The 25,498-nt window shown below is 44.3% G+C and overlaps 1 protein-coding gene across 2 annotated transcripts; it reads left to right on the forward strand.

Annotated features, from left to right (window-relative positions):
• The first annotated feature begins 341 nt into the window (after positions 1-341).
• On the forward strand, positions 342-24,895 carry LOC135377300 (protein O-GlcNAcase-like). Of its 2 annotated transcripts, XM_064609632.1 has the most exons (16): positions 343-641; positions 1,882-1,933; positions 4,407-4,504; positions 4,562-4,692; positions 7,898-8,066; positions 8,753-8,851; positions 8,920-9,195; positions 12,024-12,448; positions 13,899-14,145; positions 15,823-15,879; positions 16,633-16,718; positions 17,734-17,838; positions 20,542-20,633; positions 22,828-23,026; positions 23,998-24,160; positions 24,567-24,895. In XM_064609632.1, exons 1-16 carry the CDS (start codon positions 500-502, stop codon positions 24,701-24,703), a joined length of 2,478 nt encoding a protein of 825 aa, XP_064465702.1. In that variant the 5' UTR covers positions 343-499; the 3' UTR covers positions 24,704-24,895. The 2 variants fall into 2 exon arrangements, with proteins under 2 accessions (XP_064465703.1, XP_064465702.1); XM_064609633.1 differs by lacking the exon at positions 15,823-15,879 and having other exon boundaries at positions 342-641.
• The last annotated feature ends 603 nt before the right edge of the window (positions 24,896-25,498 follow it).

The raw sequence follows: 25,498 nt of genomic DNA on the forward strand, positions 1-25,498 counted from the left end.
TTTTTTTTGTCTTTTTTGGGGGGAGGGGGCAGATTGGAAGGAAGGGTGCTGGTAAAACCCCTGTAAATATATATACTGCGGATTAACGAAGCGGCTTAGCATCTAGTAGTTGCGTTTTTAATTTTTACAGAACAGAACTCACAATGAGCGTCACCAAAAAACATAAAGCTGTGGAGACATATGCAACATATGTGCCCCCGTTTATGCTCTTCGCTTACGTTGAATTCGTTTACTCAATGCTCAGCACCGCTGACAATCTTATTTTATTCAATGATAACGCAAAAGAATAATGAATAAGTGAGCTTACGGTGGCGCCTCCCAGTGGCAAAACTAAAAAGCTTGCTGGGGACTGTTGGGAATCGACATTTTAGTGGGGGGATTAGCCGAATTACAGCGGCCCTCGTCTGATCGGAGACGGGAAAAAATTCTTAACATTTCCCTAATAAATGATGTAATTTAATTTCAATTTTACTTCGCAAGAAACGGAGATCAGTTGGATATGCCCTGGTGCTGTTATAGCAAGAACTTTAAAGGGGCACGTATTAGAAAGTGTGTTGAAATGGGAGAAGAGACCTCATCAGTCGACTCCATCAGTAACGTCAACTCTAGGAATCAAAATTTTGTTTGTGGTGTCGTTGAAGGTAAGAACATTCACAGCACGTACGGGAGCAGCAGGCAGTGTTGCGTTTCCTGAAACCATATTTCCTTCGCCGTCCTTTTTGGAAGCTAGTACAGTTGGCGCCATTGATTGTTACAAATGAAACATATATTTCTAAAATACATTCGCTTAAAAGTGGACAGTTATTTCGTATTTCGCGTCGCAGAGCGACGTATGAGTTGTTCGCACGAAACAGTAGCACTGTAGTTCGTGAGTTTCAAATATGATCACAAGTTTTTTTTGTTCGGGAAAGTTCCTATTTGCCTCTTCGTAATATTAGCTTGAGTTGCCGCTAGTTCACATGGAGCCAGATAGTTCAAAACCGAAGACCGACTTACGACTTACCAGTCTTAGATACGCTTGAATCACTGATATAAAACATAGCTTGTCAGTTCTTGAATTCTGAGTGCCGTTCAGTAAAAGTTGTAGGCACTTACTACGAAACAGTAGTTCTTCTGACTTACATTATCAGCCGTGATATGTAATTTGCTGTTACAAGTTGTCTCTAGAAGTACCTGAGCTGCACTTCATTGTAGCGCAGTTACTTCATTGCTAGCACTTTAAATTCAGTTACGAGGCCAGCTGTGAACGCAGTAACATGGAGTGATTTAGCCAGGTAACGGTGAAGGGCCTTCCAAACATTATGAAAGAAAATTCCATTATGTGTGTCACATAAATACTTGACGTATAAGCAAACTCACCAAGCCTATCTACAGTTCAGACTCTTATGATCTATTGGTCGAAATTGTATGAATGTCTTCCGGTTATTTTATTATTATTTAACGTTACAGTGACTGTCAGTGTTCAACTTGAAATGCAAGCACATGTTTATCGAAGTTCGGAGAGTTCCAGCTAACACAGAGTCGCTCCGCCCTGCCTTGATCCTGGTATTTATGTAGCTCAGGCTGTCATGTTGCATTTTCACCTCTGTATGATACAACATAGCCATTCATTTACTGTGGTGCGTATAACTATTCCTGCTTCTTTTTGAGCCTGTGTCGAACTCCAAAACTGCCGGGGAGAAAAGAAAAGCCTTATTACGGGCTACCAAATTCTACCAAACAAAAAATTTAGTAGCAAAGATCCGTAAAGAACAGCCGAGACGAAAAGAAAAGTCTTTTTTTTTTCTCGTGTGTTTTTTCTCTTGTCTCAGGTTTTTCGCTGGGAAAAACTGCAAACTTGAGCATAATGCATTCTAGATAAATAATTCTTTCTGCTTGCAGGATTTTACGGTCGGCCATGGACTACAGAGCAGCGAAAAGACTTATTCGAGAGGTAATGTATGCAGGGAGTTTTTTTTTTTAAATCGAGACAGATTTTTATAAAAAGATATTGGAGCAACGTGAATTTCGTTTTCGCCGGTGGGTTATACGACCAGGAAGACTAGGACAACGTATGCAACTACTGGAACGACTAATTAGCTAAAATTCACGAATTAACTTAAATGTTATTAATGCTATTAATTATTCTGGGAAATGCGAGATAGTAGAATTGGAGCAGGTCACTATTAAAATCCATCGTGTTTATTAAACACCCTGAGAAGCAAACGTACTTCGAGATATAAATTGCCAAATTTGGCTATGCAAATGAGCCGAAAACAGAACTACGCACTACTCTAGCGCAGAAAGAGCGACGGGCAATCCACGTGAGAGGGCCACGTGCCTTGCGAGCAGATTGGAAGGAGCACTAATCTGTTGGCTACAGGTCCCCCAAACTCACCTCGGAAAAGCGTGCAACGAAGAAAGCCGCCACTAGATACCCCACTGTTGCCGTTCTGGATCACTTCAGCGCGCTAAGTTTAGCGGCAAAATGTTTTTGTTGTTTCTGCGAATGAATCTAGTCTTTATATGTCCAAATACAACGCGTATAACAACTTTCTGTGTCGTGTTTCATTTTTGGTCCCGTTTTTGAACGTGTTGAACGATCGGAAGGATCTAGTGCACGGCTGCATGCATCACATAGCGTACCTGTCGTACACCAGGCGCCGCAGGCGCAGTCGTCCATTTCTCCTTCGGTGACTTGGCCTGGCTTGGATTGTGCTTCAACTGGATCTTTAGCGCGCTACAATCAAACGCAAGCCAACGTCTGGTAACAATGGGGTATCTAAGGGCGGCCTCCGGCATTGCACGCATCGGGATAGGAACAAATACATAGGAAAATGGCGACCTTGGGGGACCTGGTTGGCTAGATAGACCGCTCTCCGGCGCAGACAAGGTGAAGGTCTGCACTGGAAAAGCGCGTAGTTCTGGTTTCGCCTCTTTTGCGTAGCGAAATTTGACAATTTATATCTCTGAGTATGTTCGTTTTGCAGGGTGTTTAATGAGGACGATGGATTTTAATGATGACTGGCTCCAATTCTGCTATCTCGTGCTCCCCGTAAAACGTATAATTATTAATTTAATTAATGAATTTCAGCTAGTTAGTCGTCCAGTAGTTGCACACACCTGTCTACCGGATGTTCGCCTGGTCGTGTAACCCGAAAACTGGGTTATGCGGCCGAAAACGAAAATTCACTTTGCTCAAATAGACGTTTGTAAAAAAAATCTGTCCTGATATAAAAAAGAAACAAAAAAAAAACGCCCTGTATATAACTAATATAGCGTCCTTTCTAGCAGTTTTGTGTGTGCGTCGCGTAATTTTTGTGTCACAAATCTGTTGGAAACGATGTAATTTTCTTTTTTCTGGAACAATGCAGTGCTGGTGTCTGTTGGTCAGAACCTTCCTTTCAAGTGCTATATCCTCCATGAGACCCATGAGGTTTCAATCTTGAGGTTCTTTCTTGCCCACATATAGGTAGGGAGCGACTTTTTCGGGTTGTATGCCTTTCTCAGATTGAGGGGTTAAAAATCGGGCACTATTTTTAAATCTGTAATTCGGGGAGAAATCGGGCAATAATTGTGCCTTCGGGTGTTATCGGGCGTTTTTGTTTCTCCTCTTGTCTATTAAATCCTTTCCTAATCTCTCTTTCTTTCTTGTTCTTTTTTTTGCGGGATCATGACCTTCCAGCAGCAATCCCCAAAGGCACAGGCAGTGTTTACACACATGGGTGTATTGCTGACACACGTGGCGACCTTTGTTCGTCTTCAGTGGAAACGTCACTCGAGGATTTCATAGTGACTGGAATTCGGGGAGAAATCGGGTTTAACCTGAATTGGTCGAAGGTCAGTTCGGGGGGAATAACCGGGCGGAATCGGGTTTAACCCGAAAAAGTCACTCCCTACATATAGTGTAGTCTCTTTGGTGTGAGAATTTGACATTGCAGAAATCGCTGCAAGCTGCCATATTCCCTTAGCGTAAATCAGATAAAGTAATATCCTTGCCTCTTGCTCTGACTGTGTGTCTATAGAACGACTTGCCATAGGTGGAATACAAGCGTCTTTACAAACACTCATAGAAGCCAAAAACAAATAAACGCACAATTAGTAAAACAAGGCCGGAATTAGGGGTCAGTGCGTAATTTTGGCACATGTCGCCCTGAAGGGGTTAAAAAATGGCGGGCAAGCCTGAAATCGTGTGTTTTGTGCACATCATTAGGGGGATACGCCTGTTTTGCGTAAGGTACAGGGTACACTATCACGCCTTCAAATAACATAAAAATCGCGACTGGTAGGCGAGGGTATGAAGCACGAGCACACTTTTCCTGACTTGGTGCCCCCGTTGGGCCCTTGCGGAACTATGTTCTTCCACGTTGGTCGTCTACCGGCACAGTTCTTTCAATCTGCTTTTTAATATGTTAACGCTCGTTCAGGATGAAGAAACTAGGTCTGAACACATACATGTACGCCCCTAAAGACGACTTCAAGCACAGGGCCTACTGGAGGGAGCTCTACACCGTCGAAGAAGCCGGTATGCTTGCGATGGCGTAACCCTCCCAAATTATTGACGAAGAAATTTATTTTGCAGAGCATCTGACAAACTTAATTCAGGCAGCTAAGGAAAACGGGATATCCTTTTACTATGCATTGTCGCCGGGACTCGACATCACGTATTCCAGTTCGAAAGAGGTGTCCGCCTTAAAGCGCAAATTGGAACAAGTAAGCTCCCCAGTTGCAGTTTTGCATTTGTTGTTTTGCAGTTGTAGTGGTACAGGATGATTCGCCCAAGCCATAGACACTCTGTTTTCGTAAATAAACGTGTTTTGTACGCAAATTGTTTCTTTTTCGCTGTTTGATTGTGCTTTTTTTGGACATGCAGTCAAACTCCTTTACGACGAAACTCAGGGGACAGCCAAAAAAATTTGCAGTAAAGGTATTTTCGTTAAAAAGGATGTCCATTATTGAACCTATAGGGCTCCAGTGGGACCGCAAAAAAATTTGCTGTAGTGGTATTTTCGTTAAAAAGGTGTTCGCTATAAAGGAGTTTGACTGTATTTAATATTCCCATTGAAGCCAAACAGTGCTGTTGTTGGAATAACCCTGCCGCTCACAAGAGAACTACAAAGCATCCTGGGACAGCAACGTAGGTCATCGCAGGAGCTCTTGGCGACAGGCATGGGTCTTGAACGCGCTGTCCCCGTGTGGTCCGCGGGCCCTTGACCGCAAAACAAAAGGAAGCCACCCTCTAAAAAAAAATTAATCGAGAATTAGAAATAAAACCAGATTTCCGGGCATTTTTTTTTTTTAGCCTCGCATGGTGTACTGCTCCCGCTGTCCATGTTAGGCAGAATGTTTTGCATGCGAGCACTTCTTGTAGCTCATGAACGTCACCAAGTTACTGGCACGGCAAACTGGTCTTCGCGTACACTTTGGTAGTAAACTACCACCGTAAGTAGCGTGAGGATTAAGATGGGCTTATCTAAACTTTAAACGATACAGACTGAACAGTTATGTACGAAGGCCGTCGTATTTTAATCCTCGGGAGTGACATTAAAGGGACTATGAAATTTCCCGAACCCCCATACTTTTTTTCGATGGAAACTGTTCTTCCCGCAGAGAAACTAATATGCCACAAATTTTTCCGGACGAAATCGCTCCACTCTGGGAGGAGCGCGTGCTGGAAATGTCTCTTCCGCGTTCCTCCTCTCCCGCGCATATTTCCCTGCCGATGGTGTAACTGTACGGACCGCTCTTCGGTTCCCCGTTACGTCACCGGTGTTGCACAATGGCAAGTAATGCCGCGAGCTCGCGCTGTGGCTCCCGCCACTGCCGAAATCTGCCGATCGCGCGAAAGCTGCTGTCATGGAGATTTCCACTCCCGATGAACGCATACGCGGGATCCTACGGCGCATGCTCCTGGCGGGATTCCTCGGCTCGGCAACACGTCACGATGACGTGTTGCTGAGCCGGCCGTGGTCGCGTCAAGTTACCCGTTGTGTCTCCGCTCGGCAGCTCGTCACGGCGCGGCGCCAGCTGTCCTCCCTTCGCCGCTCCGTTTAAATTCGCTCCCGAGAAATCCGCTCGCGCGACGAAAGTAAAATTTCGGTTCTAGACTCAGAAAAATGTCTTCTTTCGAACGAAACGAAGAAAAAAATCGTTTCATAGTCCCTTTAAAGTAGCAAACTCGAAGGCATCCGTTGTCAATACTGTCAGCTAGCTCTTTCTCTCCGATTTTTCTATTTCTTTCTCCGACTTGAAACAGTAAGCAAAGGCAACAATAGAGGGCGTAAAAGTGAGGTAATGTCAGAGCTCCCGAATATTGTCGTAATCGTTTGTGGAGGGCTACATATTTTTCTCTGATTGGTTTTCATGATTTCGGTTCCCGAAATGAAAGGCAGCTTATTTGTTTTATTTATTTATTTATATATTTCTCTCGGTGCGTCAACTGGAGTGTAATTCTGCACGCACCGTCCGACTCCACAATAACTACGCCGCTCCTGTCTTTTTTTGTGCATATTTTTTATTTTATGGTAAATATCGGGTTCTTTTATGGTATTTACTGCCATTTCTTTTCTGCGTGGCCCTCCGTGATGCGGTCTAAGATCAATGTGGCCCGCGACTCGCCTTGAGTTTGAGGCCCCTGTCTTAAGGCATATCTTAAGGCTGCTGTCGGGGGCTTGATGTGTGAAACTGATGACACCATGAAGCAAGGCTAGTTTTGTCGTGTTACCTGTTTTTTGTTAGATCAGGAGGTGTAAGCGGAGACACATTGCTCCAGTGGCATGTTCGTCTTCCAAACATTCACTAATGCAACATGCAACAAGTTTAGATGCATCGTGCACTTTGTCATCTTTCGCCGTTAAAGGGACCATGAAGAGATCCCAAAAACCTCTGCAAGCATATGTAATGCATTCCTAGCCACTAATGCATTCGCCATACATTCGCGGTGTATAAATTCAACGTTGGTTAGAATAACGGAGATATTAACTTAAAAAAAAAAAGCTTTGACGCCACTGCTGCCGGCACGATGGAGAAACTGGCTGTGACGTGGAATGCAGGTGACCTTGGCCACTGGCGGGCTAGCCTGGTGCGTCCTTGTAGTGAGCAAACGACGTCGGTCCGCTTGCAGGGGATGTGTCGGGCGACTGCTCGCCGCTTTTTTTTTTTGCACGTGAATTGTGCCCGTGTTGAATGCAATATTGCAACAACGGGATGTATCTCAGATCATAGGCCTCCTTGCAAGATGAACTGAGAACTGAAATTTCTCAGGAATCTCTTCATGGACCCTTTAATAGACGATTTCAGGAAATCTCGGTGCTCCTTGCGCACGCGTTGCATCATGGGAGATTACTGTCACGAGGAAGGGAGAACAGTCGTTCGCGTTTCGTTTTCGCTGACCTTAACACCTCGTGGACTATGAATAGTGCCTGAAGTTTTCGGGAAATTTCTTTTTCTTCTAAATTCGGGTCGTACAAATCAGGTAAATAGACGTGTGCTCCAAATTCGCGCGAATTCAGGTGGAAAAACTTTCATGCTAAGTTTGGGGAGAAATTGGGCTCAGTTACTCGAACTAACTGTACTGGTTTGGTACAAGCAGTGACGTAACTGCATTCGCTGTCAAACGGGCTAGTGTGCATTCTTTCATACGTCTGAGTGACGGCAATTTGCCGGGTAAAAATCGGGTTTCACCCTAAAGAGGCAACCTTCAATTCGGGAAAGAATCGGGTTAAACCCTAAAACTTCGGGCTCTAGCTATGAGGCGAGGAAGGACAAATCGAAACAGTTTGGAGACCTTCTCCTCCTTTTTGACAAGCAAGTTCCCGTAGTTTAAAGCGGCGCTAAGCTCTCTTGGGTTTTCTGGAGTAGTCTACTCAAGACTGTCACAGTTCGAATCTGAAGAGTTTTCATGACATGCCTATTGCAGGTAGCACAATTTGGATGCAACGCTTTTGCACTTCTCTTCGACGACATTGAGCCCGAAATCAGCGAGACTGACAAGGAAGTGTTCCAATCTTTCGCACATGCCCAGGTTTCGGTCACAAATGAAATTTACCAGGAGCTGAATCAACCCAAGTTCATTTTCTGTCCAACAGGTACGGATGGCTTTTCCCATTTACCATTCATTTGTAGTTACCCTTGACATATCCAAGGAGTCTCCGACACCTCGGTTTGTTATAAAATTAATGGGAGCGTCGAATGGAGATATGCAGATAATACGTGAATCTTCTGTATCTCGATGTCCGTACTACACTGTGATTGTTGCAGGTTCTTTGGTGTAATGTTTCCAAAAATAAGGTATTGCGATTGGGAAAAGTCTGATTTGGAACATTTTCCGCAAGCTACCGTTTAATTTTGTGCTACTTAATTGTAAGAAAGTGACATTTTGAAATTGAAGTCTGAAATTTGAAGTTGGAATAACATTAACAGCTAGCCTGCCTACTCCTGGTTTGTTGAACATTGTCTTGCCATGAAACATGTGCCAAGTACTGTGGTGTAATATGTTGTTGTAAAAGATAGCTCCAAGAACTGTCAAGGGAAAAACATGACTGCTGCTACAGGTAAAGCCGAGTGACCCCTTATATCTCCAGGGAAGGAAGTCAACCCACCCTTTTCAGATTAGTCCCTGTCATCAGTGTGCTACCTTTGCTATATGCCATGCATATAATTGATATTGAGCGCTCGTCACTCGACTACTCTGTTACCAGTATCATCACGGAGATGAAAGCATGTCTTACTCTTTTGAAATGATCCGAATAAGATTCTTTGCTCTGTTTGACAGAATATTGTGCAGCTAGGGCTGTTCCCAATGTGCAAAATTCTGAGTACCTCAACACCATTGGCCTGAAGCTGATGCCCGGAGTGGACATTATGTGGACAGGTACTGTACTTGACTCATTGTACTTGCAGCTGTAATTTAGCTTCCTTTTTGTCACATTTTGCGCGCAGGTCACAAGGTAATCTCAAAAGTAATATCCGTGCAATCAATCGAGGAGTTGATGGAGGTGTTGAGGAGGCCACCCCTTCTCTGGGACAACCTCCACGCCAACGACTACGATCACAAACGGTTGTTCCTCGGACCTTACACGGGACGTTCCACGGACTTGGTGCCCCACCTCCGGGGGGTCCTGTCGAATCCAAACTGCGAGTACGAGGCCAACTTCGTGCCTCTTCACACGTTGGCACAGTGGAGCAAGTGCAGCAGTGATGCCAAGCACGACCTCAGTGAGTAGAGACAAACGTGCCCCCTCCATTTGACTCACAGTAATGCTGCTGTGGTTCCCGCTGGTCCTTGAAACCGGTGATGGCCAGTAGTTAATTACATGTAGTTAAACTACCTGATTGTAGTTAAAAAGTAGTTATCAACTACTTGCAGAAATGTAGTGTGCAACCACTAGTGGTTAAACTACTATTTCGAGTAGTTAACTACGGTAGTTAGGTTACTGCAGGTGCCGACTACTTCCGATTTTGTCGCAAGCTTTACGGCACGATTGTGCTTCCGACTTTTACCTCGAGCTACTCGTTTGATGAGAACGGAGGTGCAGAGCAATTGTGCCGTGCATGCGTACTAAATCTTCACTTTTATCGCTGCTTGTGATTCATATTTAGGTGTCCGAGAACACTATAGAATGGGATTTGTGTTGATGGACAACGCTAAGTAGTCAGAGATGTAGTTAAAATACATTGCAGTAGTAGTTGAACTATACTAGTTAAACTACTCCATTGCGAAGTAGTTAGTAGTTATGTTAAACTACCGTAGGAGTAGTTAGTGGCCATCACTGCTTGAAACCCTTCAATGCCCCGGAATTTTCCACAGTTCTGGAAAACCCCTTGCGTCTTTTTCTTGTTCTCATGGAGCTGCTTATCCGTAGTCAGAGCTGTAGTTGAGCTATAGTTTGAAACCACAGTACATAGCACTCTTTACAGTCTTTGCAGTAGGAATCAGCAGCAAGGAATGAATCCATTCTATTAAACAATTTGCCTTGCTGTCCCGTCATCTTTAACGTTCCAGGCATGCTTGTCAACGGATCACTATTGTGTGCAGTCCCTGTTTATTCTCCCTGGTCGTAACCTGTGTTTTACATCCCAGACAAAATTTTGATGGCTGAGCCTTAAGAGGCCCCTGAAAGACCCATGAATTTTTGTCGCAAAATTCAGTGGGAACCGTGGATACCAAATATTGAATATTATTGTCTTGGAAAGGCTGTACGCATTACTGTCATTTGCATCTACTGTACCTGCCTGTGTGTTGGTGCATTATAGCCTTAGTTGCTCATGCGCCAGTAAAACTTCAATCCAATCCAATCCAATCCAATCCAATGTACCTGCCTGTGCTCCTCACAGTTATATCAGTCGCTGGTGTCACGTAAGAGAGACGCCGGGAAAAACATCACAGTAGCATATAACTAGGGAGTGACTTTTTCGGGTTACACCCGATTCCGCCCGATTATTCCCCCCGAACTGACCTCCGACCAATTCAGGTTAAACCCGATTTCTCCCCAAATTCCAGTCACTACGAAATCCTCGAGTGACGTTTCCACTGAAGGGAAACAAAGGTCGCCACGTGTGACACATGTAAGACATACCACGTGTGTGTCAACACTTGTCCATTCCTTCGGGGATTACCGCTGGAAGGTCACGGTGCCGCAAAAAGAAAAAAAAAAGAGAGAGAGAGATTAGGAAAGGACTTAATAGACAAGAGGAGAAACAAAAACACCCGATAACACCCGAAGGCACAATTATCTCCCGATTTCTCCCCGAATTACGGATTTAAAAATAGCGCCAGATTTTTAAACCCCCCCCCAATCTGAGAAAGGCATTTAACCCAGAAAAATCACCCCCGCATACAGGGTGTTCAAAATTAAGCTTTCACGAGCGCTACGCAAACACGGCTATGACAGGAAACCGGATGATAACTTTATGCTACTTGTGTAAGAAACAGGTGCTGCTAATTATGTAGCACCTGTTTCTTACACAAGTAGCGTAAAGTTACCATCCGGTTTCCTGTCATCGCTGTGTTTGCGTAGCGCTCGTGAAAGCTTAATTTTGAACACCCTGTATAAGTAATATTTGGAGCCTGAAGTTTTCGGGAAATATTTTTTTCTAAATTCGGAGGGTAAAAATCGGTAATGAACCAACATATTCTTAGACACTGGTTCCCAGGAGGACGACACATATTTTGTATATCGGCCTCGGTGGATCAGTTGGGCAGCCAGTGGGGGAGTGCAGGGGTTCAAACCCCCTACCAAGATTGCGGGTTCCATCCTGCCCGAGGATGCCAGCAACTTGGCGGTAGAGTTACAAGTGGCTAAGACATGCAGTCTCCCGCGTGCGTTGAGATTTCAGCACGCGTTAAAGAACCCTCAGGCGGACAAATTTAATCCACAGACCGACCACTGTGGTGTCTCGTATGATGATAGTTGTCTCGCGACGTAAAGCCACCAATTATCATTAGCATACAGTAGGCGGCCCGATTTTCTGGACTTAGACCAAAAAAAAAAAGAAGTCCAAATAATACCAGGGTGTCTACCAAATTGCGGTCTTCAAATTCCCCGACTTTTCCAGGTTTCCACCGACAATTTCAGGTGAATTCCCTGACAAAGACAAAAGAGAACTTGGTGCCTGCTCCTACATTTTGATACAGAACCTCCATAAAACAGACCATTTATTAAGTATATTTAGAGCCTGAAGTTTTCGGGAAATATTTTTTTTTCATAATTCGGGGGGGTAAAGATCGGGGAAATAAACATGTGCTCTAAGTTCATGCGAATTCGGGTGGAAAAACTTCCAGTATGCTAAATTCGGGGAGAAATCTGACTCAGTTACTTAAACTAACTGTACTGGATTGCTACAAACTGTGATGGAACTGCATTTGCTGCCAAACAAGCTAAGTGTGCATTCCCACGGACTTCTCAGTGAGGGCAATTTGCCGGGTAAATATCGGGTTTCACCCTAAAGGGGCAATCTTCAATTCGGGGTGCAAATTCGGGGAAGAATCGGGTTCAACCCTAAAACTTCAGGCTCTACTAATATTACACGATGGGGTTTTGCAGGTGTCAGCGCGGACATTCGTCTCGAAACGGAGAGCGAAGCAGGTTCCATGGAAGACGTTCCTCCGCACCTGGGGCCTCATGCGTACCATCCGCGCAAGGCCCTTCGTGCTGCCATTCTCGAGTGGCTTCCACAATTTGAACGCAGTAAAAGTGCCCACGGGCGGGTCCTGGCCCCCACGGGGGTGTTGCTGTCTCCCCCCGCTCCCCCCGGGGTGACCCCCGATGACTTCCAGCCCCTGTCGAGCGAACTGGTCAACTCCCTGGTTGCCCAACCGCCCGCCGAGCCCATGGACTGTGTGCCTCCCGTGCGGGAGGACGAGCCAGCCCTGAAGGATGTGCAGCTGACGGTGGAAGATTTGTCTCTCTTGGTTGATTTGTTCTACCTGCCCTTTGAGCATGGGCCACAAGGGATTGCATTCCTACAGGTGAGGTTTACCTTCGCCAACGTTCCACATGGAACTAAATAACTATACATATAGGGAGTGACTTTTTCGGGTTGGTTAAATGTCCTTCTGAGATTCGGGGGGGTAAAAATCGGGCGATAATTGTGCCTTTGGGTGTTATCGGGCGTTTTTGTTTCTCCTCTTGTCAATTAAATCCTTTCCTAATCTCTCTTTCTTTCTCTTTTTCTATTATTATTTTTTTTTTGCGGGATCCTGACCTTCCAGCGGTAATCCCTGAAGGCATAGACAGTGTTGACACACATGGGATGTATTGCTGGGAACGTAAGTGACCCATTCTTACACGTGTTACACGTGGTGACCTTTGTTCGTCTTCTGTGGAAACGTCACTCGAGGATTTCATAGTGACTGGAATTCGGGGAGAAATCGGGTTTAACCCGAAAAGGTCGCTCCCTAATTATATACTATGTATATACAATTGTATGTATGTATGTTGTATGTATACAATGTATATACAATTCGGAACGATGCGCAGCTACCCAGGGCCGACGAGCCGCAAACACGGTGAAACACGTGTCCTCTGGTGCTGCCGCATCGTTCCACGAGTATCTATGTATATATATATATACAAATGGAAAATAGCCGGAGCTCTGTAGCTGCACGTGGAGCATATGTTTTTGTAATTTGATCATGCACTCCCAGCTGAGGACAGCTGTTTCGCTCTACTTAACACAGAACTTTGAGAACTGTGATGTGAATGAATAAATATTCTCATGCAAGCTGTCAAAACAGAGACCCTGCTGCCTCTTAGATCCATGGACTAAATATTGATACTCTGTGTCTGCTGGTGTGTCATGTGTGTGTATTTCACCGAGTAAACCAAAGGTTTAAGCCTGATCCAATCTGATACAACCAGAATTTGGTTGAACCAGGTTCAGTTCAACCCGATTACATCCGAATTATTGAAGCAAAATATAACCCAATATTTACCCCCACGGATTTTGCTGGAAAAGAAACCCGAAAAAGTCAGGCCCTAAACGCGCGAGTTACGCGTGGTGAAAAGTGGTACAAAGAGTTAAAAATAATAGGCAAAAATATAGGGCATCTGAGGTTGTGACAAAAAAAAAAATTGTGCCAGTTCTGCTCTGTGCACTATATGCCAGTTACAATCACAAATTTTTGAATCGTTCCCGTTAAATTGGACAGTTTTTCCTTAAAAGCCCCGTTACGGATTTTGTGTTTGGGAGGTAAGGAAGATATGATTGGCCGCGAAATGAGGGGGGATAATCGGTGACGAAATCAAAATAAGAAGAAAAAGAACGAGCTTTTTCGGAGATAGTAGACAAATTAGGAGATATAACTCTTATTAGTCACATACGCGGTCCTACTCTGAAGTAATTTGGAAAAACCCTTAAAGAAAAAAGTGATGGAGAAACTCTGGGAGGAGAGTTGGCAACTGTTCCCTGGAATGCAGGAATTCCATTGGCTGAGAAGCAAGGGCCACGTCGTGTGGGAAGGGCGGCAGAAACGAGGCGATCCGAGCGAGCTCGAAGAGTGGCATCGGCGAGCGGAACGTTTCGACTCGATGACCCAGGCGACGTGTCGTCTGCTACAGCATTTGACTGGCGTGCCTAACAGGGCCCTCCTCTATGACCTCTACCCTTACCTCTGGGACGTTAAAGGTGTAATCTCGCTCCTCAACTCGTACATTAAGTGGATTGGTAAGTATCACTTGCTTTATTCTCGTGGAACCCCCACAGTGTTCTTCTTTCACGTGCTTCCCTATGGATTTGTGGTGGCGTTTCCCGACATTGTTCGTACAAAATTACACTGGGCTGCCTACAGGAAACACTTTGGGGCTCTGGTAGGAAAAATTACATTTTGTCGCCTCCGAATTATGCAGGCGAACAACGCTCTATACTCGTGCTCGGTCTTTCTAGACTTTTGTAACGTTTTCTTTCGTGCTATAGAATGTACTGAAATGCTGTGGAGGATAAAACGCAAGGGGGGGGGGGGGATATGTGTGCAGGGGTACCGATGTTGGTACTACGGTCCTCTCTCAGGGGAGAAACGCGCTCAAGTTGCTATATGAAAAATTCCACAAACCAGTGGATGGTGTTGCTTAAGAGTATCAGTGTTGTGTCCCAGCAAAACCTTTTGAACACAATAGAAAGTGCTGTTACCTGTAAGGAACAGCATAGGCATAAAGGTTGTAACGGCTGTAGAAAAGCATTAACAAATTGAAAAAAAAAAAGTTTGAGTGGCAAGTCATAAGAGTAGAGAGCACGGTACTAAACCCGGGATAACAAAAAAAAAAAAAGTACGTTTTAGAGGCAAGTATGATTGCACATAGTATGTGGGCTAAAAGTATGCTGCTTGCTTAAGCAGGGCTTGATTCCACACTGCACGTGTTGCATGATTTACCAAAGAGTGGCCCACGAATGCAGCAATGAACGATCTTGCGTTCCTTGTTATTGATTTTTATGCCATACAATCCTCGCTAATTTTATCAGTACAAGTCACTGAACAGGGGAAGAAACTATTTGGAAAAATAGCGTTTTCCGAGTTGTGACCGACCTGAAGGGTCAGTATATGACATGATATCTCAACTCTTTTGTCGATTACCACCATTTCATCACCAACTGTCACTGTCGTGAAAACATAAAAGCACTATTTTCTCAGAAGCACCTATTCATTTAAAATAGCCAATGAGGCTCGAGAAGCTGTCAATGCATGTTTGCTCCGCCACGATCAAATCTCAGGAAATACTAACAGCAATCTTTTATTCATTGTGGTAGTACACAGCGTTAAGCTTGATCGTAACATCAGCGACTGCCACGATTGACAGAGAGAGCTGTCTGAATTATCAAACTGTCTCTTGTGGTGCTCTAACTGTTGGGAGATATACGCGTTTCGAAATATCGAGCAAGTTGGAACGGAAATACGTACAAAAAATTCGGCTGTTTTTTGAAGATGCGGTCCGAAATATTGGACATGAAAATGCACTTGTTCTATGGAATGCTGGATGGGGCAAATCGTATAGTAAAAAAAAAAAAATTCAAAAATTCAAATTTTTTCAGTAAAAAAGTTTGTTGGCCACTGTAAAGGTGCCAGCCTTTTTCGTGTTGTACTATTAGGAGGCCTATAACATTTTAAAACCAGCCAAAACCTCTTTCTGTAGGTCTTTGTGTAATGTCTGATCACCAAAGGTGATACTTAGAGCCGCACATTGTTTTGTGTATGATGCAAAAAAAAAAAAGAGACGAAAAACACCTCTCATCCCTCTATTTTACGACTTGCGTCGGCTGCAGTTTCTAGCAATATTTCTCTTTTGGATGAGGGCTATATGAGCAGTTTGTCTAACGAGCCATTCTGTCTCTCTCTCCACGCACTCCAAGCCCTGGGACAAGCACCCAGCACCACTTTGGCTGCATTTCCTTCGCCATCATTCACGTGTAGGCATACCCGTCGATTTTCTTCCTCTCTGGCCATCGTTACTGAACCTTTTTCCCCGAGCCTGCTTTGATGAAAGGTGCACCCAAAGAAATGACTGCCGTTCCCACAAGCGATGAATCTTACCTTTCAGAGGAGTGGCCGCTGGGAGAAAGCGTTCCCAAATATTTTTCTTTTGCTTTCACAAGTCTGCTTTGGTGAGATGTCTGCTTGTAAATTGTCAACAACTGCAGCCAGGATGCTCGAAGCTCCAGCAACGTTAGACTATGCTTTGGTACAGCTGGCATTACTATAAAAACCATAAAAAGAGTGCATTGCCAAAACCAGTGACATTGCTCATGGACATGGTTTGAAAATCAACACACTCATGAGACAACATTTTTACAGTGTCAAGGTTGACATGACCTGCCCCCCAAAAAATAATAATATTTCTGAAACAGTTTCAAGCGGATTCTAACGTACAGGAGCACTTATGTTGTTAGTTTCCATTATAACTTTTGCAAGAACTTTGTTTCAATCTGGCTCGTGTATTCTGGCTCTGTTATCTGGTGCAGGTTGGTTCGCCTCAAAGCTTTACTTCGTGACATTTATTTGTATCCTTGTGTATTTTCCCCTAGTCTCGGGTTTTCGTTATGGATATCTGCCACGAGCTCGCTTGCTTTCTGTCCTTTTTATCGACATTGTATGATGGTCTCTAATGTCATTGAGGTGTAAAATTTGTGTGACTGACAGGAATCCGTTTTTCTGCTGAGCAGGGTTTTCCAAGGGCTACAAAGAAGCATTCGTCAGTGGGGAACAGGAACCGTGGCTGTTCCGAGGCGGCCTGACTGCTGAACTTCAGGTATTGAAGGCGTTTCTTTTTCTTTTTTTTCTAGAGGCGCTAAAAAGCAACAGTAATTTTCGCGAGGACTTAATTTCCGTGAATTTTGCGATTGAACTTTTTTATCTAAATTAAGGGTTCATGAAATATAGGTAGACCGTAGCAGGAATGAAAAAGTATGGGAACTGGGATTTGTGACGATTTGAGCTCCACAAAGACAGATAGACTTACTTGACTACCTTTATTCTCACAAAGTCATTCTTGCCAAACATTTCTATAATTGAAATGCCACTTTAAAGGGGCACTAAAATGTAAGAACACCTTGCTCTCAAATGAAAGTCTGTGTTTCACTTAGTATAATACACGCAAAATTACAGTATAATACACGCAGCGCTACTGTTTAGAAGAAAAACGCAGTGAAAACAGGGCGGTCTTTGGCGGCATCCAATGAGACCCCCCTGTTGTATATGACTTGTTAATTTTATTGTGGATGTGTCACGCTTTTGTCAAACAGGGAGTAAAAATGTTGTTTTATGTTAGCTGTAAAAGAGGGTGAAATCGGGTGGTGTCATGTGAAAGAGCAGATTTGCGGTCGAAAAAGAAAACAAGGAAGACATTAGATGGTGAAAGACTGCTCTGAGTGCAGAATAATTTGCCTTTCACCTGTTGTGTTCACCTGTACGGGTGGCTGACCTTGCAGTTTGACGAGTTCGTTTCTCGAGATTTTCCGGGTCGTACCTGAAGGGACGATGATCCAAGTCGGGGTAGAACCAGGTGTCGCTTGGCTTCACCCCGCAACACAAGTCCCTGTTTAAACCGGATGACATCCAAACGCAGGAATACGATTTAGCCCTGGAGAACTGGAGCTAAGAAAATACTGTGTGTTACCCAATTTTTACTCCCTGAATTTGTTGGAAGCATTTGACTGAGAAATTTGTAGTTTTTCATCCAAGAACCCCCCCCGACTTTTTTACGTGTGCTTTGCTGTTGCTCATTTGTTGAAAAAATGGCTGAATTATTACTGTTGCATTCGCAGCGCTTGCTACCTCTCGAGAGTGTCAGCGACTTGTTCCTCTACAAGCCTCCAGAGTCACCATGCAGCAAAAATTACAATATCAGGCCATACGCACCGAGAGATGAGGTCAGTTAAAAACCTGTGCTTTCAAATTGAACCTCTGTATGCAATACTATTTTTGCAGCAGTGACATCTACGTACCGGTATGTCCCCGACAAAGCAAATTTAGAACCGTATTGCACTTTATCGGTCCGCTACAGGAGGTTAAGAAACGGGAAGCGCGTGTATGTCAGTGGGACGGACAATCAGATCGGGCCCCTCTTCTCGGTTTGGCATTTTCTACTTATCCCCTGATTGCATACAGAGGTTCAATTGCATATCATATTAACGCAAGCGCGAGTCCGCCCCATTACGGTAGAATCACGATGACATGAATCTCACGGGGTAACGGAAAAAATTCGTATCGAAAAGAATTAAGCCAAGATAAAAATTGAGGCAAAAAAATAGACAGTGACTGTTCATTTTCCATTACTGTCAGCGAACGAGGCCAGTCGTAAAGCACACAGGCATTAGGTACGGCTGACTTGCGGAATGATGACGCGTAATGTTGCCAGATGTTGTCCCGATACGTTCCCTCCATGTGTTCTAGTCGCTGCTTTCCTAAGCCAGTGCGACGTCACGCAGCTTGGAGGTTTATTGCTGCGGGAGGAGGTAAAAAGTTTGAAACAGAGAAGAGATGATAAGGTTCTGGGCTGTAGTATAATCCCTTTGATCTTAACTCCTCACCAGCCCCCCAGAGGGAGAGTCATTGCTTGCATTGCACAGGATCATGCGAGGGAGTTTATGGTGAGGATCTCCCTCCCTCCTCAAAAGGAGCAGCAGCATGCCTAACACACTCTTGCGTCACTCGGAACGACCTCTGTCGCCTCCTCGGCTCGTTTGTATCATCCGTAAAGGCAAGATAACGTGTCCGTATCATCCGAACAGTAATACGTGGGAAGAATAGGCATTCCGCCTGGGACCGAAGAATAATTTGTGTCATCGAGATTCTACTGTACTTTGGTTGAATTTTTTACGAAAAGGTTTCTTTCTTCTTTTTTTTTCCACCTGTTGTCATTCTAACTTGTACATATGCTGCGCAACCACGTAGTGATTGTCATAAGTTGAGATTTCTATGCAGTATTGATATGATTTGGGGCCTGCTGTTTATACCTTGGGAAAGCTCATGTGAATGTGGCTGTGAATGAATGTGGCAAATGAGTGGACAAAAAGAGGAGCTCGGCTGAGTGGACAATGAAAGATCCCGGATTATTGTGGGCAAACGGGGACCGCTAATGTAGATCTCTCTCCACACTATCGTCCTGACCATTACAACGGCCCACTAAACGCTCGTCGATATCCCGAACAATTACAACGGCAACATCAAACCATGGTCAAAAGGCAGTCACATGGCTGCTTAGAGCTGCTACACAGAGGAATGTGGCAACAAATATGTCTCAATGGTAGAAGTGCAAGGGTGCAGGCGAGCTGGTACAATTGTAAAACGACGATAAAAATCGGAGACACAGAACAGAAAAAGACAACACGACACGTTCTGAGACACAGCAACCCATTTAATGACAGCCTACACTCCCAATAACCTCCTGATGGGTGGAAAGGGGGAAACAGAGGGAACACTAATTCAATTGCCTCGTGACTTAATCTCTTTGACTCTCTCTTGTAATCTCTTAATCTGTAATATATCTGTATAATAATTTATAATATATCTGTATAATATCTTGTAATCTCTTAATCTCTTTGTAGTCTTAGCTGAGTACAAAGAGATTAAGTCACGAGGCAATTGCGTTAGTGTTCCCTCTGTTTCCCCCTTTCCACCCATCAGGAGGTTATTGGGAGTGTAGGCTGTCATTAGATGGGTTGCTGTGTCTGAGAACGTGTTGTGTTGTCTTTTTCTGTTCCGTGTCTCCGGTTTTCATCGTCGTTTTAAATATGTCTCAACTGCTTGATTGGCAAAACTTGCTCTTGTGTTGTGTTCTTTCCTGCTCAATGCGTTGGATGAGCTGAGCATGAATGACCAAACAGAAAGCTAAGTGAGCGGGAGACGCAAGTGTCGACCTCTGCTGCTGTCGATTCTAAACCATCAAATGGTATGTCGTGTCATTTGGCTTGACAGACACACGTAAAAAAAAATGTTTTTAATCTTATTCTCCAACATATATAAGAATAAAAATAAACAGCATCGAGTTGTGTGCCACAAAGCATATGACAGGTTACATTACGCGTGTACCTACGTAATTACGCGGATTTTTGAGCCACGAAATCTTTCCAAATGATGGAGCAATCAGAATTTTTAATCCGATGCAAAAACTGTCATTTTTTTCAAGACCTTCGAGTGTAGCTTGATTGATGTACACGGTGAGAACGATCTCAGTGGTTGACAGTAGAGCTCCCTCACAACAGTAACATTGTTACCACACCCACTTTCCACCGTTGCAGAAAGCTGCCGTATAATATCTGACTATGTGCCAGTTTGTGCAAGTGAAAATGCAGTTGTATTACCTATGCCATTGTTGACGTTTCTCACTTGACATCATGTCATGTCATCTATTTCAAGTGAAGCAGTTGAACTTAATCCAATTCCAAGATGTGACACATTAGTTAATAGGTTCATTTTACGCATTTATTTATGCGTTTCATAATAGTGTTGCTGCCGTAGCATGGTGCACACTCAAAATGGACGCCCTCAAGGAGGTGCATACTTTCAGTGTGCACGGAGATCCTGTAGGAAGAGTGGAGATATCACATAGAGCAATCTTCTTTTTGAACCAGACTCTGGTGTACGAGATCTGCCGGAAGACATGCGACGACGGCATGGATGGCACAGAAGTCTTTCCAGAGTACCCAAATCTTATTGGTGACAAGTAAGTACTCGAAAACAGTTGAAGCACCAGGGATTTTTACTCAACGTTTAAAACACACTGGTGTCACAACAGTTAAAAACGGTTGGCGTTTTGATGTTCGTTAACAATTGTATCGGTTTTCTTGATAAACCAAGACTCCCTAAACTGTTTGTGAACTCCCCGGCAGTCTTTACGGGCCAAACTAGCCGGTCCGTGAAGATCACCGGGGAGTTTGTGAAGAGTTAGGTCTTGATTTATCGAGAAAACTGATAAAACTGTTAAAAAGCATCCGGGTCCACTGCCGGACTGGCTACGCTCCCAGGTTCATAAATCGCGCCATCAGGTTCGGGCTTGAGGAAATATGCCTCTTGCTGTCATCCATAACAACAGTTAGCGAAGTTTCAAATGACTTCCCAGCGTTATTGTCATCCTAATTGGCACTTCTAACATGCGGTCGCACAGCGTAGGAGTTCGAGAAACTACGTCAAAATATCGTCACGTCCTACTCCCGGATTATCGCCGTCATCGCACACGACCACGATTATATATCGCTGACTACCACGAGCAGAAACCGGAAAAACCGTGTTCGAGACGAGGGTTTTGACTGTGGCACGGTAAACAGCGTTGTTCAGCTCAAAGCCCACAAAATTTAGGTACTTAACCAGAATTTCACCGAACTGTTGGCCTCACGCGGATGTTCAGAGTTCGTTGGCAATCCACTTAAGCCGTGACTTTGCTGACGATGCATGAAGCGTACCGCAGCTCCGCGTTTGGCAGAGGCAGTCTATAATAATGGCGGCTGCACACAAATGTGTACTACAGGTTTTCCCGGCGATTTTAATCCAAGTGCCAGCTAAATTAATCCATGCCCCATAAAGTTTGCATGGCACATGGATTAATTTCGATGGCGCTTGGATTAAAATCGGCGGGAAAACCTGTAGTTTCGGTTGCAGTTACCGCACGTGTAGCGACGCATTCGCAGGTGATCGTACGTTGCTTCGCGGCGCTAACACGGAATAAACGCGAAAAACAAGCAGAGTACCTCGAAAGCTCCTGTTCATGTTTTGTCGCCACTACCGCAACGTACAAATTCCAGCGTGTAGCCCGCAACAGCTTTATAGTCTGCTGTGATATTAGAAAAAAATTCGAATATTCCATCTTTTACGAATATTCGAAAACGTTCAATATCAAATTTTCGAATATGAATAGAATATCGCAAATATTCGATTTGTATTCGAAATTTCAAATATTTGCACACCTGTATTGGATATCAAACTATTCCTCTATAAAGTCATTATTATACAGGGCGTCCTAGCTGGCATGCAGCTGGATTTTAAAAAGGATGCAAAAGGAATGATGAGGATGAAATGAAGTCGTTGCCATTTTCATTGCATCTAATTGTGATTGCACGGACGCACACAGTATTTCTTTCTAGGGCAAAAGAAAAAAATGCGTACCACACAAAACCTGCATACCTCCAATTGACACCTGGACCTTCAAATAGATGCTTTAAAAGTTAGGTGATAAATTAAATATGCAAAATAAAAAAATACTGCCAACAACATTTAGTCTCTGCATGTTGGTCGGGACACCCTTTATGTGTAGCTGTTTTATCTGCATCAATAAAGTAACTCCCATCAGGCAGTTGGACGTCCCAGCAATATTTATCGTGGATGCGAGCGAGATATCGGTAATAAGTCAAATAATTAGTGCCTGAAGTTTTAGGGTTTTACCCGATTCTTCCCCGGATTTGCACCCCGAATTGAAGGCTGCCTCTTTAGGGTGAAACCCGATTTTTACCAGGCAAATTGCCCTCTCTGGGATGTCTGTAGGTATGCACCATCTTACTTGTTTGACAGAGAAATGTAGTTGCATCACCGTTTGTACCAAACCGCTACAGTTAGTTTCAATAACTGAGCCCGATTTCTCCCCGATTTTAGCGTAATGGAAGTTTTTTCACCCGAATTTGCATAAATTTAGTGCACATGTTTATTTACCCGATTTTTACCCCCCGAATTTAGAAAAAAATATTTCCCGAAAACTTCAGGCTCTACAAATAATCAGTATGGAATCTAATTCCAAAGGTAACCTCCCTAACTCTGCAAGGATGATCTGTGGACAGATGACTTGATTTCTGTGCTGTGTCGCTAACATGAATAATTTTTTCTGCAAACGCCCGTATGATTGCATTGCATTGCATTGCATTGCATTGCAGGTTGGTGGGCAGCTTCCTGTGTCTGAGCAACGAGTACTGCTTCGTTGTTGAGGACGAGAACGGCATCTGTGGCTACGCTCTGGCAGCACTGGATGCCCAGCAGTTCAGCAAAAAGATGGAGGTAGCCTGGAAGCCAGAGCTGTGCCTCAAGTATCCAGCCCCTTCCAAGGAACCATCGGAGATGCTCACGCCCGCTGAAGTATGTATGTCGTGTTTGCCGACATTCTTAGGCAGTTTCCATGAATGTGACTCTGACAGGACCAGGAAGTTTGATTTAATTACCCAAAGATCCGAATAAAGCGTAAAAATCGGTGCAGATGAAAAAGTATGCTCCTGTCCAATCAGATTACTGTGAGGAAGCATTGTAAACAGTCCAGCTCCTGCATGATCTGGATACCATACCCACCACCCATCAGTCAGTGTAATCTAAAAGTTTGCTAAAAGTGCTGGATGCTGGATGATAAGTGTATCGTCAAATTCCCTCTTTGGAAAAACGAGAAAACGTCATACTGTAACCGACCAATGACGGCACACATTTGACATAAGTGAGCTGCCTGAGCGGCGGTCGTCTCGAAGGCCAGTCGACTGCACACTGCCTGCTGATTGGCGTGCAGAAGTACTACATCACCATGATGTTCTTGCTGCAGGGGCTCTCCCAGCTGCAGAGGCAATGCTAACCCATAGAACTCGTTTGTTTAATGCTATGTACTCACTTTTCGGGAGGTGAAATTGGCCAAATAGAATGTCAAACAGTGTCAAACATTATGGTACTTGTTTCACACGCACGTTTCCAGAGGCGACTGTCACTCTCTTAACTCACTGTGCTCACTCACTGTAACTCTTTCCTTATCGTGGCAAAAACTACCTTTTTTTTTTTGGTGGTTTGACGAATAGTACAGTTTTTGTGGCTGACAGTATCGCTTCAGAATAGGTTGATATAGAGGAAAACATCGGTCAATGAACATCCTATCGAATGATATAGGTTCTAGAAAAGAAGCTGTTAACGTACTCCAAAAAGTAATTTCCGAACACACAAATATCGAATCAAACAACAAAAAATCTGTATTTGTAGTTTGATCGCTTGTGTGTCTGGGGGCTATTAGGATTACGCAAAAAGTTCTTGAATAGGTTGATGACCGTGTTGGTTTTTCTCTCTGTGTGGCCTTGCAGGAAATAATGACCAGCTTCCATGCCCCTCAACCGACGACTGTTCCCGAGGTAGTGTATAAACACCACCCGTCTCGAGTCATCATCAGCGTGCTGCCCTCTATAACAGACCCCAGCGTTTCCAAACGTCTTCTGGCGTGTGTCTTGGCTGCTCTCAAAGCCAATGGTAAGTACTTTTGGAAGATTACCTCGCACTAGAATGAAAAATTGACAACACATGAAAAGCATGGGTGTAGGGTTTTCAGCGTGCCGGAGAGGCTCAACGTCTCCCAGTGCTGACCCAAAATACGGTGCAATCCCTTCCAACTTGAAGGAGACCCCAAGATTTGTTCGAATAAAGGGGGGTCGCTTTGAATGAAGGCTCGATGCCGCCCGATGGCGCGCATTAAAGATCGCTCGGGTGGGCAGAATTAATCCGCAGACCGACCACCGCAACGTAACGCCCCCGATATTTTCATTGGTGTACGAAACCCCCGAGATTGAACCGTTTGCGGTGGCACTCGGAAAGGAGCAGAGTTCCTTTCCTAATTAAGAGGGCAGTCTTCGTGACAGCATTTCTTGCAACTTTGCAGGTTCGCACGGAGTGTTCTCGGAAGTGACTGTGGGAGACAAAAATGTGCTGGACTTTTATTCCAAGCTGGGTTTCCTGGAAATTGCCCTGCCAGACTTCCTCAACGACGAAGTGTTCTTTCTAGGTCGAGCTTTCTAAAAGTGCCGCTTGTACATACATATATATTTCCTACGCCCGGGGCATCCGACGTCGCTGAGCCATGCGCACTAGTGATGGCTAGCATGCCAGTCACCTTGTACAGATGAAAAAAAAGTTGTATATTCCACCTTCAACAATGGCCGCTGCAAAGTGTACAAAAATGAGAGTATTGAAGCAGAATGCCAAGCTCTACTGAGGTGTCTCTCTTATTATTCAGTGTCCTAGCGTTCGTCATCTCCTGACATATCGGTACATAGTAGTCCTGCCTTCACAGTTTCGCTTGTATCCATGGGATGGTGGCGCCTTCGGCGGTACGGGGTACTGCTCGTAGCTTTTTGTGGATCACCTGCGAGTTACTTACTTTTGGAGAATAGCTATTGGGCTATAGCAGACAACACTGGGGCTTTATTGGGTTATAGGGGAAAGGGGGATAGGGTGTTTATGGCCGCAGCTTGTGCAGGATAGGGTTCTACATCTTCAGGATGGAACACTGATAATTACTGTCCAGCAATTTATCTTGGAAAGTCCAATTAAAATGCAAAATGTATGTATGTAATATAGAAATAGTGATTAATATTCATCTTTGCAGGCAGTGTTATGTTATTGCCAAGCAGTGTGTAACCCCAATGTGTGCGTAAATCGGTGTGCATATGAGGCTAAACGAATGACGACTAGGACAACACGGCATTTAAGCTTCACCAACACCGAAGCAATGATCTGAAGGATGGTAGTTGACGGCAGAAGTACGGCAGTCCTATGTCTCATCAGGACAGGACAGGACACTTTTTTTTCTCT

Source organism: Ornithodoros turicata, chromosome 1 (assembly GCF_037126465.1).
Source record: "Ornithodoros turicata isolate Travis chromosome 1, ASM3712646v1, whole genome shotgun sequence".
NCBI classification, from domain to species: Eukaryota; Metazoa; Arthropoda; class Arachnida; order Ixodida; family Argasidae; genus Ornithodoros; species Ornithodoros turicata.

Bases quoted from the DNA above. Each gene is read 5' to 3' on its own strand.
- LOC135377300 (XM_064609632.1), top strand. From the start codon at position 500: ATGCCCTGGTGCTGTTATAGCAAGAACTTTAAAGGGGCACGTATTAGA. The intron at 4,505-4,561 runs GTATGCTTGCGA...TTTATTTTGCAG, and splicing joins CTACACCGTCGAAGAAGCCG to AGCATCTGACAAACTTAATT. The intron at 8,067-8,752 runs GTACGGATGGCT...TCTGTTTGACAG, and splicing joins GTTCATTTTCTGTCCAACAG to AATATTGTGCAGCTAGGGCT.